The following is a 21,045-nucleotide window of genomic DNA, read 5'->3' on the forward strand; positions in this document are numbered from 1 at the left end:
AGCCCGTCAGTCATACTGCACAATGACAATAGACCTGGATGTAATCACATTTAAACCTTAATCTAATGGGTGGAAACAGAATGTAATACTGTATGTGTGCTGTATGCCTGAGAGTATGTAAGCATGGTCATCTTTGACATTGCGTCTCTCTTCTCATAGGGAAGCCGAAGACACAGATGCCACTCTGGCCGACAGACTGGGTGAGGCCGAGGAGAGGATCAAAGTGCTGCATTCATGTGAGTGTTTTGTCCGGTGGTCCTTTCTGGACACAGTGAGGTGAAAGGTCATCCTGACTAATCCTGTTCCTTTATCTCTCTAGCTCTGAGCACAGCCCAGACAGATCTTCTGGACCTGCGGTGTAAATACGACCAAGAGAAGGCCAACAAGTAAGAGCCTGCTTATATCTCCACTCTCCACTGTCTCTCAACTTCTCTGTTCATGTAACCCACTCAGCCTATGTCCATACTGTGGTATATGCTTGTTCTCTAACATGTTCCCTAACCCTCATTTACTCTACTCATGATCTCTCCATCTATACTAATGCAGGTCCCTACTGAAGGCCCCTACTGCAGGCCCCTACAGCATGTCCCTAGTCGGATCCCTAGCCAGGTCCCTAGCCAGGTCCCTAGTCATGTCCCTACTGCAGGTCCCTACTGCAGGTCCCTAATGCAGGTCCCTAATGCAGGTCCTTACTCAGGTCCACACTGTAGGTCCCCACTGTAGGCCCCTACTGCAGGTCCCTACTGCAGGTCCCTAATGCAGGTCCCTACTGCAGGTCCCTAATCCAGGTCCCTACTGCAGGTCCCTACTTAGCCCCACCTATGCATACACCACTATGCTCAGCCTTCTCTCTTTAGCCATGCTTGCGCTACCCTAATTCACACATGGTCACTCTCCACTGTAATGTACCCATGTCCAGTCTGAACCTTCAGAATGCCATTGTATAAACAGACCTGGGCTGCAACTGAAATTACACCCTATTCCCTATATAGTTCACAAATTTTGACCAGAGCCCTATGCATGTAGTGCACTATATAGGGAATAGGGTGCCATTTCAGATGTTACTGTGGTGTGACTCACCGACTAATGCAGGTGGATGGATGGGAGAGCTCTGTGTTGGCCTCCTCTGTCTGACAGCCAGAGCCTTGCCTTGCCAGGCCTCAAGAAGAATGGCTTCATTTAAAGATTGCTTCAGAAAACACTCTACCTTGTCCTGAATCTGTGAGCGCTATGTATCCAGCTCAACGGTTTAAATGAATGTGAAGTTGTATGAAGGATGTCGATAGACATTCAAAGTAAACACTCCTTTGTTTGGGTTGTGCTGCGGACGGAGCACAGTGAGCCGGTGCTAATGGATTTTCTCCCAGGCTTAATCCATGGTGCAATTGAATTGTAGTTTCCAGACCCACCGCCATCCTTTCTGCTGGATTTGAAGAATTTTCCGTTCGACTCCCCTTTCATGTTCAGCAGCTGTTCACAGTGACGGCTCGTTAGCTCTCTGTGAGGGGAGAGAGGAAGGATGGTTGTGCGTTGGTGTTAGGGCCACTGGGCCAGTGCTTCGTTTGTGAATGGCTTGGCTTGTAGTTAGTGAATAGGTGATGAGGAATATATCCTATATGGGTTGTACGATGAGTGGGTGTTGTCCTCAGCTGCCTGTGATAGGCTAATAGAAACACTAAACACCTCCCCCTGGTCCAATATCACCACTACCTCTCAGGACTCATCCCCGTGGCTCTGTGTCGCTAACTTCACCTCCTATTACTCTGATTGACTTTTTCCTTGATGTTAATAATAAAGGTGATTTGGCTGTTTTGAGTATCTGAACAGGTAATCAATACAAAGCATTTTTTCCATACTGCTCAAGTTCATTAAATCTGAATATGACACCTGTTACCTTTTTCTGTCAGCGTGGTTCCATCCATCCTGGGCTTATTGATGTGGCCTGGTCTCTGCCCAGAGCTTCTGGACTGTATTGCACACCACACCACTACTAATTAATATAGAGAACTATTGATTTATTTGAATTTTTAATGGGCCTGGTTTTACTATTGTTTCAACCCCCCCCCCCCCCCCCCCCCCCCCCAAAAGCAACGCTCTGTGACTATTCAGAATGGGTTATAAGTCATGCAGTTAAGTTGTCTGTGTCATTAATCTTCCTCAAACAAGCCCATAATAACCAGCAGTGAGATGAAGGCACTGTGGGGGCAGACGGAGGTGAGGAAGAACATGGTTGGTTTGAAAATAGTTTGTTTGATAGTGAACAATATCACTGATTTGCTCTCAAAACACATTTAGTGAAACGGAAAGGGGTTTCTTTGTCCTGAAAACTTCAGAAATCTTTGCATATTTTAATCAATTTCACAGTCCTCGTTAATTCATCTTTCTCCACATTTTGAAAATCATCTCCCATGTGTCTAAAAAGAAACTTTTGAACTTCAAACAAACCTCATGAATAATCTGTCTATTTATATTGGACTTCTGTGATTGTTAGATGGATGGAGGCATGTAGGAAGGAAATCTCCAAAGAAAAGTATTGTATCGATCAGACATGCAGTCCGTTTCTGTCTGGTTTTGGTTGTACTGTAGTGAGCTATGTGAGGAAATGCTTTGTTTATGTTGTGTGTGATTTAGTGTGAATCGTTTCAGAAAAGTAAGGGGTTTGATAACGAGTTGATGATTAGGTGATTATACCCTCCAAGCCGGTGTTTGGAGGATATATTGGCACGGGTGTTGTTAGGCCCTAGACAGTGGATTGCGCAGTGAGATGGAACAGTAAATAGGCATTTCAACATCATAGGCTTAGCCAGTGGTAATTTGTGGACTGGACACCGGCTGGAACGCGATTTTAACCAATCAGCATCCAGGATTAGACCCACCCATTGTATAATTAAGTGATAATGCCCTCGAAGTCGGTGTTTGGAGGATATATTGGCACGGGTGTTGTTTTTAGGCCCGAGACGAAGCCGAGATCTGGCAAACTGTGCCAATATATCCTCCGAACACTGGTTTCGATGGCATTATCACTTTTGTACAATGGGTTACCAACCAATTCAAATAATGATTGACATATTTAAAAAAAAATATATATATATATATTTTGATGAATTTATTCATACTGTTTCATCTTTCCACGAGATATAGTCCCGACACAAATCTAGGGTTGCTACCCAAGCCGGCTGGTTGTTCATTATATCGGTTAGGTTGCCAGAGATGCAACCCAGTCGTGAAGTATTTTTATTCTGTATCAATGGACGTGACCCAGTCGTTAGTTAATGTTCCGTTCTTATCCCTTTTCTTGCTAGCTAGCCAACTTGGGCTAACACAGTCACGTCAAACAGTGCAGCCAGAATAACCGAAAAGTAGCTGCATTTTAATTTGTTTATGCTATTTCCTAATGACATTAACATAACAATGAGCTAGCTAGTGATGCGGGATTTCACCTGGTATAGAAAATGGTCCCACTCGCCAGGACACTATTCAGAGAACCTAGCCATCGACACAGCTAACACAATCCCTTCAAATACTGGAAAGACAGCAAACTAGCTGCATTTCATTTAGTTAGACCTGTTTTTCTATTGTAATTTCTTTGTATATATCCATAAAACTTATGCTGATTCATGATTTTGAGAAAAGCTGCCTGCCTCTCTGTCTGTCTCATCCCAACTCTTGACACATTCATTCCTATGAGACAGCTGGAGATCAAATGTCAATATTGAAACAATGTTGCAAATGTTGGAGAGACAGACAGCAAGGTTTATACAAATCTCTGCTGTTGGAAACCAAACGCTCGTCTAAAAGAAAGGGGAGATTATGTCTAGATGCTTTTTTACAGTGGAGATCAAGTTTATATGTTGCCTGGTTGGGCTGATGAGACAGTGGATTGCGCAGTGAGATGGAACAGTAACTAGCCGTTTCAACGTCATAGCCTTAGCCGGTGGTAACTTGTGAAATAGACACCGGCTGGAACGTGGTTTTAACCAATCAGCATCCAGGATTAGACCCACCCGTTGTATAATTAAGCAATAAGGCACGAGGAGGTGTGGTACAGTATATGGCCAATATACCACGGCTAAGGGCTGTTCTTAGAACGACACAAAGCGGAGTGCCTGGATACAGCCCTTAGCCGTGGTATATTGGCCATATTCCACAAACCTTCAAGGTGCCTTATTGGTATTATAAACTGGTTCCCAACGTAATTAGAGCTGTAAAAAGAAATGTTTTGTCATACCCATGGTATACTGTCTGATATACCATGACTGTCAGCAAATCAGCATTCAGGGCTCGAACCACCCAGTTTATAATGTGTTATAGACTCATGTTATATGTAGGTGTGAGTATTGTGCTGTATGGTGTTGCCCTACATTGAGGTCAGACGTCAAGGAGGGTGTATAAATCATGCTAGACTAGGCGATTGCCCCCTCAGTAACCCACTGGCTGGTTCTGTTTGTGTTCTAGGGCAGGGGAGGTCGGTGTGATCATGATGAATCTTGAGAAGGCAAACCAGGTGAGTGAAAAATGCCGTCCTGTTGGCAGCCCTCTGAATAAGATGCTTCTTCGTTAAGATAATCACTCCTGTAATCAAGCCTCCTGTTTAATTAGACACCCTGCATCCTGCAGCCCCCTTGCCTCTCCCTACCCTGCCTCCCCCTCCCTGAGCTCCTGTGATTAGAGGTGGTAAACCCTGGCCCCCGTCTGTGGGTGCTCCACGGCACCACTGCAACACTCAGTAGAGGACAGGAGAGACTGCCAAGCGCGATTGATGCCGGAGTGCCGTGCGCTGGGGCTCGTACCTACCTCATTGCCTTAATTGCTTCCTTTCCTTCCTAGTGATTTCTCTTCTCTCTCTGTTTTCTCTTTCCTTCTCTCTCTCTCTCTCTCTCTCTGTCATTCTCTCTCTTGAACCTTCTCTTTCTCCTTCTCTCTCTCTCTTTCTCTCCGCCAGCAGCCCTTAGTTAAATTTTCTCAAAATGAATCATTAATTAGCAGCCCGAGTGTGACGGAGCAGGTAAACAGTCTGGGAAGAAAGTACACTAACTAAACAGTCCTCTCAGGAATATCGAGTTGCGCTCTTCTGCCGGTGGTCCTCCTCTATTTATTTTGTTTCTGAAGGTCTGTCCTCAGATTGATCTGTCTGTGCTCTTCAGGACCAGTTCATCTATATATCTGCTGAGTGACTGACAGGTTGGCTGTGTCAGTGTTCTGTTGTGTGAGTTGTAATGCTGTGATGTTTGGTTGTAGAAAGCAGAAATGGCCCAGAGGGAGGTGGAGAGGCTAAAGGAACAGCTGGCCAGTCCCCGGAGCGCCACCCCAGGGAGCTGCTATCCACCAGAGGGCACTAGTGGGGTGAGACGAGACCACATACTCTTCTGTTCAGATCAATGTGTTCCTCGATTCCCCCCCCCCCCCCCCCCCCCCCCTTCAAATTCATTGAAGCTTCACATCATAGATCTTTTAAGTGTGGGAATTCTGGACGGTATAATTTTTGCCTCTTTCAAAAGGAATTCTCACCTTCCATTTATTTACCCTTCAGTGTCTTTGACTCTTTTTGACTCTGTTTCCTCTCACACACTGTCTTTCTTTCTTCCACTTAGGAGAGGGGTGATGTGTTGCCATCCAAGCTGGAGGTTAAGCTGATGGCTAAAGACCGAGAGATCCTCAGGCTACTGGAGAACGTACAGAGACTACAGTTCGCACTACAGGAAGTCCAAAACATCTCAGCCAATCAGATCATAGAGCTGGAAAGCCAGCTGGCCTATAAGACAGAAGCTATTGAGGTAAGTCCTACTGCACACACTCAAATGGCAAGAGGTATGGACCCACCTTCTTGTCGGTGGAGTTTGCTGATATATGCTTCCTCTCTTTGACTGTTTCAGAGATTAGAAGCTAAACTGCAATCCCAGTTGGACTATGAAGAGATTAAAACAGAACTCCGGTGAGAAAAACACCCATCGTATTACAATATCTTATATATATATATAAACACTATATAATATTCTTACTGTTGTTTTTTCCTCTCGTAGTATCTTGAAGGTAATGAAGCTGGCCTCAACGAATGGTAGTTCGTCCCAGGTGAGATATATATTGAAGTTCGGCTTTGTATTGCCTTGTTGTTCATAGCCCAGCATTAAACAAAATAGTTTGCTTCTTAACGAAACAGACCTTTGGTTTCCTCTTAATGTTCCACTGCTGTCGGGGAAGAAAACATTTAGCATTGCCATTGAATGCCTCAGTGAGCGTCATACATTGTAAGGATATCTACAGCCACTATAATTGATTAATCGAAATTGAACAGCCTGTGTGTGTGTGTGTCACCAGGACACTGCAGAGGCTTTTTTGCGGGACAAAGAGGCCTTTCTTCCCTCTCCCAAGTACCTGATGGATAAGGCCAGAATCTTACACAACAATGGTGAGGCAACAGTATCTATGCCTATGACATCTAATTGTAGTTCTTGAAAGCTGTGTGTATTGTAGTGTGTTGGCTCTATGCAGCTGTAAACCCCAGTGGCTGTGAAAGTGCTGCTAATCGGAGTGTGACTCTGTGTCTGCAGATGAGGACCGATCGGAGGAGTCAGGCAGGGAGTCAGACAGGGAGTGGGGCAGGCCCTCAGGGTCCTTCTCCTCAGTCTCCCAGGTGGATGAGCGTACCTCTGCTAGCCCTGGTCCCCCCACAATGGACGTCTCCTCCTCTAGCCACGACCTCCCTCGCCCCTTCTCTGTGTCCCCCTGCTCAAGGGACAGGCTGTCTGTAGACCACGTTGTCCACAAGCAGCTCCTTTCCTCCCCACTCTTCAAGAAGGAATCCGGCAGCCCCCTCATGGCCTTCCCCACCGCCCTGTATGCAGCCAAAGTCACCCTAATGTCAGCCAATCAGGGACCTGCAGGGGCCGGCGGCATCGAGGCCGGCCTGCCCAGTGACCAATCGGAAAGCGGGAGCTCCACTGCGGGTGATGACGACCAGTTGGAGACAGCAGAGATTGCCTTCCAGGTCAAAGAGCAGCTGTTGAAGCACAACATCGGCCAGCGTGTGTTTGGTCACTATGTGCTGGGCCTATCACAGGGCTCGGTCAGTGAGATACTGGCCCGACCCAAGCCCTGGAGGAAGCTGACAGTGAAAGGCAAGGAGCCCTTCATCAAGATGAAACAGTTCCTGTCTGACGATCAGAACATCCTGGCCCTCAGGACTATCCAGGTCCGACAGAGAGGTGAGTGGACTGGACAGTTGTCACTGGCTTGCCTCTGAAACTCAGCAGGGTCGGTCCTGGTTGGTCCCTGGATGGGAGACCAGATGCTGCTGGAAGTGGTGTTGGAAGACCAGTAAGGGGCAGTCTTTCCTCTGGTCTAAGGTGATCCCAATGCCCCAGGGCAGTGAAAGGGACATTGCCCTGCGTAGGGTGCTGTCTTTCGGATGGGACGTTAAACGGGTGTCCTGACTCTCTGTGGTCATTAAAAATCCAATGCCACTCATCTAAAGAGTAGGGGTGTTAACCCCTCATGGCTAAATTCCCAACCTGGCCCCATTCCATCATGGCCACCTAATTCCTAATTGGCATATATCATCTCTCCACCTCTCCACAAAAATGGTTGCCATGCATCACCCAAGTGGATGCTACACATTGATGGTGGATGAGGTGAGTTTCCCCCTACTATGTAAAGTGCTCTGAGTAAAATGAAATAATATCAGGCATTAATTTACTGTACATGCATTTAATGTGCTAAAGCAGAAGGTTGTGTATTGCGGTAGCAGTATTTTTATTTGAGGATTTTATTAGTGCTGTGGGATAGAGCAGAGTTGGCCACTCTGTCTCTCTGATGAGTTTTGAAAGGTTGGTGGTTTAGTTTCTGGGCCTCTGCATTTAAACCGTTTAATCTCCCTGGGCTGCACTTTTAACTTCTTCATTTGCATTTGACATTTTAGTCATTTAGCAGAGACTCTTACCCAGAGCGACTTTAGTGCATTCATCTTCAGATAGCTAGGTGAGACAGCCACATATCACAGTCATAGTAAGTACATTTTTCCACTAAAGTAGCTATCACCAAAGTCAGAGCTAGTAAGGTGGAAAAAAAGTTAAGTGTGAGGGGGGGGGGGGGGTGGGTGCTGTGGGATTATTTAAGATACTCTGCTGTCCTAGCTTCAGGGGGAGGCTGGTTCCACCATTGGGGTGCCAGGACAGAGAAGAGCTTGGACTGGACAAGGCGGAAGCTTCCCTCCCATAGGGATGCGAGGGCCAAGAGAACAGAGGTGGCTTCCTCTCCCATGTTTCTTGTGTTACTTTTAAACTTTGTTTTCTTCCCAGATTTCAGAGCTTTTGAAAGTTGAGCTTGCCGTATACCGCAACCTCAGACGCCAACATCTCAAAGGCAGCCATTGATCTTCCAGTCGAAAGCAAAGCCTTGGAACTGCTCTCTGATCAGCCATCCCACTCACTCACTCGCTCTCTCTCCCCCCTCCTTTTCTCTCACTCTCTGTTACCCTCTCTGTGGTAGGGAGCATCACTCCTCGCATCCGAACTCCTGAAACTGGGTCAGACGACGCCATCAAGAATATCTTGGAGCAGGCCAAGAAGGAAATCCAGTCCCAGAGAGGAGGTGTGTCTGGAACAGGTTATGCATCTACTCTTTATTCAACTGTGCTAGGTCAGGTCACATTTTAGATTATAATTATTTTGGTTTGTACATTTTGAGAGCAATTTTCAGTGATGGCAGGTGACGTTTTTTAAGTTGGTGTGGAGTGTGTAGTCGTAGAGTTCTCTGTAACGGTTTGTGTGTGTTTGTGTGTACGTGCCCGATCTGCAGGTGACATTAAATCGTCCCTGGGCAGCCCCTCCGGCTTGAGCAGTAATGGGGCGGGCGGCAGCTCAGACGACACCATCAAGAACATCCTGGAGCAGGCCAGGAGGGAGATGCAGGCACAGCAGCAGGCCCTGATGGAGATGGATGTCTGTGGCAGGGCCTCTGCCACCAGCGCTGGGCCCCAGGTGGAGCGCCTGGGGCTCCCTGAGCCTTCCAAGGTCCTGCCTTTACCCACCTTCATCAAACAGGAGGAGGGGGGCACGGTGACCGTGTGCATGGCCAACCCCATCAGCAGCCCCCAGACCCCCCTCAGTGTCCTCTCCCCCGCCGCCTTTGTCCAGAACATCATCCGTAAAGTCAAGTCGGAGATCGGTGAGGCGGGGACTTACTTCGACCAGCACTGGTCTGTGGAGCGGGGGCCCATAGGCATGGTGGGCGGCGTAGGGGGCGGCAGCTCTCGGCCCTTCACCTCAGTGTCTCCCTCCCTCTCCTCCTCCTCGTCTTCGGGCCCCTCGGCCCTGCCCCGGCCCTGGCCCCGGCTGGAGAACGGAGAGTGTCTGCCCAACAGTGAGGAGGCGTCTGCAGCCGAGGAGGACACTGGCTCGGGGATGGTACGGTCTGTGGAGGTAAAAGTGGAGTCAGACGTGTCAGTGAGTGGGGAGTCACCCGGCCCTGGTCGTGGCCTGTCCTATTACCCATCGTACCTCCCCCGCACACTGAAGCCCACCGTGCCGCCGCTGACGCCGGAGCAGTATGAGATGTACATGTACCGTGAGGTGGACACCATCGAACTCACCCGGCAGGTCAAAGAGAAGCTGGCCAAGAACGGCATCTGTCAGAGGATCTTTGGTGAAAAGGTTTGTGTTCACTTCACTCCATGCTTCCTCTAAAAAGGTTGACATATTTTGGATAACTTAATGTGTCTCAATAAGTAATTTGTGAGGCCTCTTTCTAAGCCAAAAATGATTAAGATGTATCATGTGAATATGAAACTGATTTTGAGCATGTGTAATCAAAGCTTGTTCTTCAATTCTTATAGATTGTGTGCTTCTGCCCTCTAGTGGTTGTAGATATTCACTTAATGGGCCCTTGGTGAAGCTGATGTGCCAGTCAGCATTTTGTCATGTCTCGAACAGATATCAAAGAGGTACTGAAATTGTTGCATTTGCTCAGTAGGAATAACTTGATGTTTATCCTGTGTATCCTCTCCCCAGGTGCTTGGTCTGTCTCAGGGCAGTGTGAGTGACATGCTGTCTCGGCCCAAACCCTGGAGCAAGCTGACCCAGAAAGGCAGGGAACCCTTCATCCGCATGCAGCTGTGGCTGCTGGACCAGCTGGGCCAAGCACTCACCCAGCTTCCCAGCCAAAGCCTCTCTCAAGGTGGGCCGCTACACATCACACACTGCAGCTTGGGCCTATTTATTTTATACAAGTAATACTTTGTATACATGTAAGTTATGGTCAATAAGAGTACGAGTGTCTTTTCTAGCTAATCAGCTGAATAGAGAAGGTCTCTTTGCTTCTTTATCTGTTGCTCTTACTGATGATTTCACCCTCTGATGTTTTGTGACTACCGCCCATAGATAAAAGCCCAGTGACGGCCCAGTCGTCGCCCTCCCCGCCCCCCAGCCCAGAGGAGAGCCACCCCAGCCCATTGGTGGAGCCCATCAGCCTTACCCTGGAGAGCAGCAAAGAGAACCAGCAGCCTGATGGCCTGGGCCTGATGCCCCCCCACCCAGAAGGAGGGAAATCCACCCCCAGCCTGCTGTCCCTCCACCAGCCCCACACCCCCCTGGGCATCCAGGAGCTGGTGGCAATGTCCTCAGAGCTGGACACATATGCCATCACCAAGAAGGTCAAGGAGGTGCTAACAGACAACAACCTAGGTGAGTGTAAGTTGTTGTCTCTGGATATGGCTTTTAGGAATGAGTGTGGGATTTATGTTGTGGTGAGTTAATGTTATATGTTGTGGTGTCCACTAGGCCAGCGGACCTACTTTATGTGTGCTTTGGTTGGAATAGAGTATGTCTGTCAATGTGTGTGTTAACTTCCTGTGAAACTGGAGGGCGCGCAATTCAAATATTTAATCATAAATATTATGGATTTTAAACATTTAGGTAAATATAAGTGTCTTATATCGGCTGAAAGCTTAAATTCTTGTTAATCTAACTGCACTGTCTGATTTACAGTAGCTATTACAGCGGGAACATGCCATGCGATTGTTTGAGGACTGCGCCCCACATCAAAATATTTTATCACCGGCACAGGTTTCATACATTCACATATAACAATTAAATATTCACTTACTTTTTGAAAATCTTCCTCTGATTTGTCATCCAAAGGGTCCCAGCTATAACATGTAGTGTCATTTTGTTAGGGAAAATCCTTCTTTATATCCCAAAATGTCAGTTTAGTTGGCGCCATCGGTTTGAGTAATGCACTCGTTCAACTTGCAGAGAAAGGAATGCGAAAATCTACCCCTAAACTTTATTCAATAAGTCAAAATACATTTCTATTTACTCCTCAGATACCCTAAAATGTAATAAACTATAATATTTTTTTCTGAAAGAAGTATGTTCAGTAGGAAACCGATTTTAGCAGGTGCGTAATGTCTTCATGGCGTGCGCAAACACAAATTTCCAAGACTGTGTCCCTCAACAGTTTTAGTAATTTCTTATTCGTTTTTGAAGTTACAAGCCTGAAACCTTGAACATAGACTGCTGACACACTGTGGAAGCCATAGGAATTGAGCTAATTTTCAATATGACCTTTCTCTTGCATTTCTAAGAGGATGGTCTCTCTCAAAAAAAATTATGTGGTTGTTTTTTTTCTTTGGATTCTCTCCTATCATATCTATTGTGTTATATTCTCCTTCATTATTTCTACAAACTTCGTAGTGTTTTCTTTCCAATGGTACCAATTATATGCATATCCTGGCTTCAGGGCCTGAGCTACGGCAGTTTACTTTGGGCACATCATTCAGGCAGGAAGTGGAGAAAAAAAGGTGCCTAGCCCTAAGATTAAACTTTTGTTTGTGTGCTCTAGGCCAGCGGCTGTTTGGGGAGAGTATACTGGGCCTCACCCAGGGCTCAGTGTCAGACCTGCTCTCCAGGCCCAAGCCCTGGCACAAACTCAGCCTCAAAGGCAGGGAGCCTTTCGTCCGCATGCAACTGTGGCTCAACGACCCGCACAACGTGGACAAGCTGAGGGACATGAAGAAGATGGAGAAGAAAGGTTGGTCTATTTACAGCATGTTATCTGCAAATGATGGTCTGTTATCAGGGTTTGCATGTTAGCAGTATGTGTATTTGCATTTAGCCAGTCATACAGTAGAGCACTGTGTGGATGTACCAATAGATGTACAGTGCATTCGGAAAGTGTTCAGACCCCTTCCCTTTTTCAACATTTTGTTATCTTACAGCCTTATTCTAAAATGGATGACATAATTTCCCCCCCTCATCAATCTACACACAATACCCCATAATGACAAAGCGAAAACAGTTTTTTTTTTTTACATTTTTGCAAATGTATAAATATTCAAACAGAAATACCTTATTTACATAAGTATTCAGACCCTTTGCTATGAGACTCGAAATTGAGCTCAGGTGCATCCTGTTTCCATTGATCATCCTTGAGTTGTTTCTACAACTGGATTGAAGTACACCTGTGGTAAATTAAATTGATTGGGCATGATTTGGAAAGGCACACACCTGTCTATATAAGGTCCCACAGTTGACAGTGCATGTCAGAGCAAAAACCAAGCCATGAGGTCGAAGGAATTGTCTGTAGAGCTCCGAGACAGGATTGTGTTGAGGCACAGATCTGGGGAAGGGTACCAAAACATTTGTGCAGCATTGAAGGTCCCCACGAAACAGTGGCCTCCATCATTCTTAAATTGCAAGACTCTTCCTAGAGCTGTCCGCCCGGCCAAACTAAGCAATCAGGGGAGAAGGGCCTTGGTCAGGGAGGTGACCAAGAACCCAATGGTCACTCTGACAGAGCTCCAGAGTTCATCTGTGGCAAAGGGAGAACATTCCAGAAGGACAACCATCTCTGCAGCACTCCACCAATCAGGCCTTTATGGTAGAGTGGCCAGATGGAAGCCACTCCTCATTTAAATGCACATGACAGCCAGCTTGGAGTTTGCCAAAAGGCACCTAAAAGACTCTCAGACCAGACAAGATTCTCTGGTCTGATGAAACCAAGATTGAACTCTTTGGCCTGAATGCCAAGCGTCATGTCTGGCAGAAACCTGGCACCATCCCTACGGTGAAGCATGGTGGTGGCAGCATCATGCTGTGGGGATGTTTTTCAGAGGCAGGGACTGGGAGACTAGTCCGGATTGAGGGAAAGATGAACGGACGAAAGTACAGAGAGATCCTTGATGAAAACATGCTCCAGAGCGCTCAGGACCTCAGACTGAGGCCAAGGTTCAACTTCCAACAGGACAACGACCCTAAGCACACAGCCAAGACAACGCAGGAGTGGCTTTTGGACAAGTCTCTGAATGTCCTTGGGTGTCCCAGCCAGAGCCCGGACTTGAACCCGATCGAATATCTCTTGATAGACCTGAAAATAGCTGTGCAGCGACGTTCCCCATCCAACCTGACAGAGCTTGAATAGATCTGCAGAGAAGAATGGGAGAAAATCCCCAACTACAGGTGTGCCAAGCGTGTAGCATAATACCCAATACCCAAGACTCACTGCCAAAGGTGCTTCAACAAAGTACTCAGTAAAGGCTCTGAATACTTATGTAAATGTGATATTTCCATTATTTTATTTTTAATTTTTTTACATTTGCACAAATTTCTAAAAACCTGTTTTTGCTTTGTCATTATGGGGTATTGTGTGTAGATTGATGAGGGGAAAAAACAATTTAATATATTTTAGAATAAGGCTGTAACCTAACAAAATGTGGAAAAGTCAAGGAGTCTGAATACTTTCCGAATGCACAGCATGTACAGCAGCTATACTGTGTGATGGATTGATTAGTGTTATGCCATGCTTTGTCATTGAATTCTATACATCTCTCTCTTTCTTTCTTTCTTTCTGTGTTGTCCTCTCAGCCTACCTGAAGAGGCGGTATGGGCTGCTGAGTACCGGCTCAGACAGTGACTCTCCCAGTGCCCGCTCTGAGTGTGTGAGCCCAGCTCTGGCCTCAATAGACCTGTGTCCCTACAGTCAGGTGAAGAAGCCCAGGGTGGTGCTGGGGGCTGAGGAGAAGGAGGCTCTGAGGAAGGCCTACCATCTGGAGCCATACCCCTCCCAGCACACCATTGAGATGCTGGCCTGCCAGCTCAACCTCAAAACCAATACCGTCATCAACTGGTTCCACAACTACAGGTCAGACATGGCATCAGATCCCTACACCTAGAGGGACTAGAATAATTACATTGAATAAATAAGGTACACGACTCCTTCAAACTGTTAGTTTGATTGTTGTGTTTTTCTAAGCAGGTCCAGGATGCGACGGGAGGTCCTCATGGAGGGTCTCCAGGACAACGACACAGACACAGAACACCACAGCTACTCTCCCTCGGCCATACAGAGCCCCATCTCAGACGGAGATGAGAGGAGGCTGCTGCACCCCGCTGGACGCACCCCCCATCCCATCCGCCCCCTCAGCGCCAACACACCACTGCCTCATGTCAAACAGGAGGCCAGTGAGCGGGAGGATGAGGGAGAGGAGGAGGAGAGGAACGGCTACATCAAACAGCCTAAGATCCAGTGTTTCTCTATGGGTGTCCAGTTCCCTCAGTTGAAAACGGAGCATGAGGACCTGATGGGTGGCTGCCGAGAGCTCCACCTGGCTCCACACTATCCTCAGAGCCTGAGGCAGGACGAGGGTATGAGCAGCCAGGCTCAGGGGCTCTTCCAGGAGGCGCTCTCCCTAGATGGTCCCCAGAGAACCAGCCAGTCCAGGCACGAGGTTGACGACTCCAGCAAGTCTCCTGTGGACCCGGTCAGCTTCAAGGCCTCGTCTGAGCCCTGCCGCAGCAGCCTGGAGGTCTCACTCAACTCCCCCTCCGCTGCCTCCTCGCCCGGCCTCATGATGTCCGTCTCCCCTGTCTCATCTTCCTCTGCACCCATCTCCCCATCCCTGCCCAACCCACCCACGACAAGCACCAACCACAGCCTGGACCCTAACCCCATGCCTCCCATCCAGAGCCCTAAGCCCAACAGGAGCGTTCAGAGACGCACCGAGAAAATTGCCAACCTCAACAACATCATCCACAGGCTGGAGAGAGCGGCTAACCGGGAGGAGACCCTGGAGTGGGAGTTTTAGGCCCCTCTCTTCCTCCACATTTCCTCAGTTCTGCTGACTCACACCAGACATGGGAGACTCTCAAAGAGAAGCTTCAGGAACACGTGAAGTGGAGCTTGGCTCCTGAAGGCCTGTCCTCCCTGTCTGATCATACTGAATAAATACCCTGTAGGACAGCAGGGGAAACCAGAGCTAAACTTACAGACAAATTCCCTTAGAGGGCTTTTAGAAAAGAAAAAATATTTATAAATGTGTTTTAGTTTTTTTTGATAATGGATACTACTTTGAAATATATGTAACAGCACTAGCTGTTGTTTTACTTAATGGACTCTGACGTGAAGACTTTTGCAGCTATGGTGTCATGAAATGTACACTGAAGTTGTGTAGATTGCCACTGGGTGAGATTAAAAAAGACCCTGTCTTAAGCCATCAAAAGCACTATAATTATATAAAAAGAGACACTGACCAAATTTGCTAATTTTTTAATAGCAATTTTTCCGATTTTGTCTGTAAAACGGGACAGTTTAAGTCAAGTAACGTGAAATTGTACTACTGACTAAGGGATAGTCCTTTAAGACTCTAAATATTCAACATCTCCTATGTACTTAGTTTCTTGGTGATATGTTTTGAAACATTTGTAACACAAACGTGTAAAGTGTGGTTGTACATGTTGTAGAATTGTCTGCAATAGCCTTCTGAACCAGATGTATCATGGTATTCAACTGACCCTGTTATCCTCTATAGTTAGTCACCTGTGATATACTGGAGCAAAAATTTGTGAAAAGAAATCTGTGAAAAATAAGAAAAAAAGGAAATGTAAAATCTAATGAGTAGAATCTTTTTTGTTTGTTATATAATCCTGGAGGTTTACAGTTTTGAACCCTTGTGCACTTGTCAGTAAGTGAAACTCACTACACATGAGCACAGTTTACATGATTTATTTCAGACTTACCTCTATGATCCTTTAACCTCTATGATCCTCCCACCGTTTGAATAAATTGATTAAGATATGTTTGAATTATGTCTCAGACAGCAATGGAACCTGAGAATCTACTAGTGAGGAGTCACAGGCAAATATTGACATTATTTAATACCGCATTGAGAACCCCTGCTCTTGGATAACAAAAGACTTCATCCTCCTTTTCTCGCTTGATCCATCGTCCTTCTGTCCTCTCACGGGCTTTCATGCTGTTCCTCCTGCAGTCGTGTTTATTGTGCCCTTCCAGAGAGGTAATGCATTACTCCCTCAGTTGAAATACACTACATAACCAAAAGTATGTGGACACCTACTCATAGAACATCTCTTTCCAAAATCATGGGCATTTATATGGAGTTGGTCCCCCTTTGCTGCTATAACAGCCTCCACTCTTCTGGGAAGGCTTTCCACTAGATGTTGGAACATTGCTGCGGGGACTTGCTTCCATTCAGCCAAAAGAGCATGAGTGAGGTTGGGCACTGATGTTGGGCGATTAGGCCTGGCTCGCAGTCGGCGTTCCAATTTATCCCAAAGGTGTTGGATGAGGTGGAGGTCAGAGCTCTGTGCAGGCCAGTCAAGTTCTTCCACACTGATCTCGACAAACCATTTCTGTATGGACCTCGCTCTATGCACAGGGGCATTGTCATGCTGAAACAGGAAAGGGCCTTCCCCAAACTGTTGCCACAAAGTTGGAAGCACACAATCGTCTAGAATGTCATTGTATGCTGTAGCGTTAAGATTTCCGGGCCTAGCCAGAACCATGAAAAACAGCCTCAGACCATTATTCCTCCTCCACCAAACTTTACAGTTGGCACTATGCATTCGGGTATGTAGCATTCTCCTTGCATCCGCCAAACCTAGATTCGTCTGTCGGACTGCCAGATGGTGAAGTGTGGTTCATCACTCCAGAGAACGTGTTTCCACTGCTCCAGAGTCCAATGGTGGCGAGCTTTTGAACTCTCCAGCCAACGCTTGGCATTGCGAGTCTTAGGCTTGTGTGCGGTTGCTTGGCCATGGAAACCCATTACATGAAGCTCCCGACGAACAGTTCTTGTGCTGATATTGCTTCCAGAGGCAGTTTGGAACTCGGAAGTGAGTGTTGCAATCGAAGACAGACAATTTTTACACGCTTCAGCACTCGCCAGTCCTGTTCTGTGAGCTTGTGTGACCTACCACTTCACGACTGAGCCGTTGTTGCTCCTAGACGTTTCCACTTCACAATAACAGCACTTACAGTTGACCGAGGCAGCTCTAGCAGGGCAGAAATTTGACAAACTGACTTGTTGGAAAGGTGGTATCCTATAACAGGTCCACATTGAAAGTCACTGAGCTCTTCAGTAAAGCCATTCTACTACTAATGTTTGTCTATGGAGATTGCATGGCGGTGTGTTCGATTTTATATACCTGTCAGCAATGGGTGTGGCTGAAATAGCCGAATCCACTAATTTGAAGGGGTATCCACATACTTTTGTATATATACTGTATTGTATCTGTGCACTTGTGAGTGCAAGAGAAATTGACTGTTAGATAAATTAGTGCCCGAGAATGTAATGTTTACTTTAGCTCTGGTTTAGGCTTACTGTGTGCAACACCTAGCGTTTAGTTCAGTGGGCTAACACAGTCTTGAGTCATTCAAACATCTCTGGTTTGATTCCTTGATGATAACATACTGTAGAAAGACACAATACGCTATAGAGCACCCACAAGTTTCTCTCTTGTTCGCCTCTATCTGACTAGAATAAGAATCTGTAAGCATGGATACGAGTCCTGATGGAAAGAACATGATACAATATGACCTCATCAAAATTCTACTACATTGAATTCGGTTTGAAAGTACATTCTATGACACAAAATTAAATCAATTATTTCATATTATGCTTGCCACTGGCCACTACTGTATTGTGTCTGTAGTATGAGTTTTGTCATGCTTGCAGTTTGTTAATATTTTCTATATTTTGCTTCTGTTTGGTACTCTGAATGATTTTAATTGATATTCAATACCTTGTGTATGAACTACTTACAGCACTTAGATATTAATAATTGTGAGGATTCATGAAAAGTTCCAATATCGAAATTATCCTAACTTTTGGTGTCCACAAGTCTTTGCCTTTACTGTATTGTTGAATTTGGTAGTAAACACTTGCACATGTCTTACTAGTTCAGAGGATTTGGATTGTATGTATAGATATATAAATATTACACATTTACTGAAAATGATATCATATGTTCTTGAACAAAATGTGCTGGCTATATTGAAATGGAGTGTACAGATCTATTAACCAATCCCATATGAGCCAGTTCTGGTCTGGCAAGCTTGCCCATGATTTCGACCTTATCTCAGGGTAGTCTTGCTTCTTAAAGCTTTACTGAACCAGTCACTCTCATCACTGGTCAATACAATAATGAATTAATATAATATCAGAAGTAAACAGAAGACAGGATGGTTCTTCTGCCATATGTTATATGGGATTATGGGAATGCACATGGAAAACTAGTGGTTGGTTTTTGAGAACAATGGCAGACTATTTTGTAATTCGTTGGTACAATGACAATGTTCAGAAGTAGGTCATTTAATCGAATGGTTTTTGTGAAGCAAATGGGGGGAGGAATAATTATAAAATTGCTGACATCCTGACAGAATTGACTCTTCCGTACTTGCTGAGCAGATAATGTATATGTGCTTGACATTATATACCTCTAAGGATGAAATAGGGGAATTTGGAAATCCCATATTAAACCATGATGAACTTTCCTTTGTTTTAACACCTAATTTTCTGTCTCAGTGATACTGTATATGGGAGTACTTAGAAGTAACTTTTCTTGTATGAGATATCATTGTCTTACAGAGAAAAATGTACTACACTGAACAAAAATATAAACACAACATGTAAAGTGTTGGTCCCATGTTTCATGAGCTGAAATAAAAGATCACAGAAATGTTCCATACGCACAAAAAGCTTATTTCTCTCAAACATTGTGCACAAATCATTTGTACATTCCTATTAGTGAGCATCTCTCCTTTACCAAGATAATCCATCCACCTGACAGGTGTGGCATATCAAGAAGCTGATTGAACAGCATGATCATTACACAGGTGCACCTTGTGCTGGGGACAAGTAAAAGCCACTCGAAAAAGTGCGGTTTTGTCACACAACACAATGCCACAGATGTCTCAAGTTTTGAGGGAGCTTTCAATTGACATGCTGACTGCAGGAATGCCCCCCATAAGCCGCCTCCAACATCGTTTTAGAGAATTTGGCAGTACGTCCAACCGGCCTCACAACCGCAGACCACGTGTATGGCGCCATGTGGCCGAGCGGTTTGCTGATGTCAACGTTGTGAACAGAGTGCCCCATGGTGGCGGTGGGGTTATGGTATGGGCAGGCATAAGCATACAGACAACGAACACAATTACATTTATTGATGGCAATTTTGATGCACAGATATACCGTGACGAGATCCTGAGGCCCTTTTCAGGTATCTGTGACCAACAGATGCATATCTGTATTCCCAGTCATGTGAAATCCATATATTAGGGCCTAATGAATTTATTTTAATTGACTGATTTTCTCTTATGAACTGTAACTCAGTAAAATATTTGAAATTGTTGCATGTTGTGTTTATATTTCTGTTCAGTATAATAAATGGAGGAAAATGGAATGGATTTATACTGACCCTTATGGATACTTACCTCTTCACATAAACCTAATTTCATTGTTTGAATTTTGCATGCAATTTTATATTGGTCACTTGGAAAGGGAATATACTTTGTTTTGTATTATTGTTCTGGCACATTGACATTGACTCGGCACTTCTCCCTTTTTACACTGGTGAATTCCATGCATGTTGCAATTGGCAGTTTTGGTGACAGACAATGTGGAGGTGTAAACCTTTACCCATTACCCACTGGTTAAATGTTGTTGTAGAGAGTGTGTGAAATTATATTCAACTGACTGAGTTGACTCTTTGTAGTATTCATGGGACAGGTTTAATATGTGAATAATTTGGGGAATTCTACCCCAAATCCCTAAGTAAAAAGCAGACATTTAGAAATTCGTTTTTGTCAAGCATCATGATTATTCTGCCCTTTTTCACTAGACTGTGATTTGATTGACACAGGGCTTTGTTTAAACTAGTAAGGGGAAAAGCAAAGCTTTGCATCTTTTTTAAATTGACCTCTTGTCACTAAAAGGTGTAAAGTGCTAGAATACTTGGGTCAGCAAGAATATGATTGTATTAGTGATTTACCGTCTATGAGATTTGGTTTTGATCATAAAGGGATTTCAAATGTTGTTTAACAATATGTGCTCTGATGTTCCAAAAGTGAGCTAACAAGAGTAGACCTCTTAAATATCTTAGCCTCTGGCCCCACCTCTCTAGTCAAAAGAAATGTCATAACCTGTTAAAACAGATCATCTCATGTTTCAAGGCATTGGAAGCTGTTAAAGAATGGATACAAATATGCGAAGTGTCTTTCATTCACATATGTATCAAGCCATCATCCAATACATTATTGTATAAGATCCTATGTGTGTTGTGTTTTTTGTTACCACTATCAGGCTTCACAGATTGGTCTCCATTTTGTAAACACACACACACACCTGATAAGCTAGCTAACATTGCAAATAATAAAGTAACTAGCTTGTTTAACATTGACAATGTGGTCAAACTAGCTACAGTATCTATATTGATAAGGTTGTAATAGTCAAACTCATTTGTTGTAATTTTTGGTTGAAAAGGTAAAAGGTCAGTGGTGAAACGGCAACTCGAGTAATAACATTTTCTCAGAGTTTCCAACTTGTAAATCCGATTTGCAGGATCGTTCTGGGGAAATGTCCCACTGGGAACATAGGAGCTTTCGATAACTCCGATTGCACGTAAACGCTGCAATAAGACAAGGAAAATGGGTTATGGCTGGTTTTCTACTATGACACATTCTATATGTAAAGTTTAGACATATGTAAACAAAGATCGTAGAATTATGTTTTAAAACGTGTACATTTCCCTTGTATTC

General features: G+C 45.1%; 1 protein-coding gene across 9 annotated transcripts in view; it reads left to right on the plus strand.

The window, feature by feature from the left end:
• The window catches only part of LOC129826176 (homeobox protein cut-like 2), a 128,593-nt gene extending 108,039 nt beyond the window's left edge, over positions 1 to 20,554 (plus strand). For 6 of the 9 annotated variants that reach the window (XM_055886580.1, XM_055886586.1, XM_055886585.1 and 3 more), the window contains 16 exons: positions 160 to 236; positions 320 to 386; positions 4,456 to 4,504; positions 5,239 to 5,343; positions 5,592 to 5,774; positions 5,874 to 5,932; positions 6,021 to 6,069; positions 6,316 to 6,406; positions 6,549 to 7,202; positions 8,485 to 8,601; positions 8,794 to 9,647; positions 10,005 to 10,170; positions 10,374 to 10,676; positions 11,836 to 12,024; positions 13,857 to 14,133; positions 14,245 to 20,554. In XM_055886580.1, coding sequence (XP_055742555.1) covers positions 160 to 236; positions 320 to 386; positions 4,456 to 4,504; positions 5,239 to 5,343; positions 5,592 to 5,774; positions 5,874 to 5,932; positions 6,021 to 6,069; positions 6,316 to 6,406; positions 6,549 to 7,202; positions 8,485 to 8,601; positions 8,794 to 9,647; positions 10,005 to 10,170; positions 10,374 to 10,676; positions 11,836 to 12,024; positions 13,857 to 14,133; positions 14,245 to 15,076 — 4,072 coding nt within the window. In that variant the 3' untranslated portion in view covers positions 15,077 to 20,554. The remainder of the gene's footprint in view (positions 1 to 159; positions 237 to 319; positions 387 to 4,455; positions 4,505 to 5,238; positions 5,344 to 5,591; positions 5,775 to 5,873; positions 5,933 to 6,020; positions 6,070 to 6,315; positions 6,407 to 6,548; positions 7,203 to 8,484; positions 8,602 to 8,793; positions 9,648 to 10,004; positions 10,171 to 10,373; positions 10,677 to 11,835; positions 12,025 to 13,856; positions 14,134 to 14,244) is intronic. The other 3 variants (XM_055886581.1, XM_055886582.1, XM_055886583.1) reach the window with 3 other exon arrangements.
• Positions 20,555 to 21,045: the final 491 nt, after the last annotated feature.

This window comes from Salvelinus fontinalis, chromosome 28 (genome assembly GCF_029448725.1).
Source record: "Salvelinus fontinalis isolate EN_2023a chromosome 28, ASM2944872v1, whole genome shotgun sequence".
NCBI lineage: Eukaryota > Metazoa > Chordata > Actinopteri > Salmoniformes > Salmonidae > Salvelinus > Salvelinus fontinalis.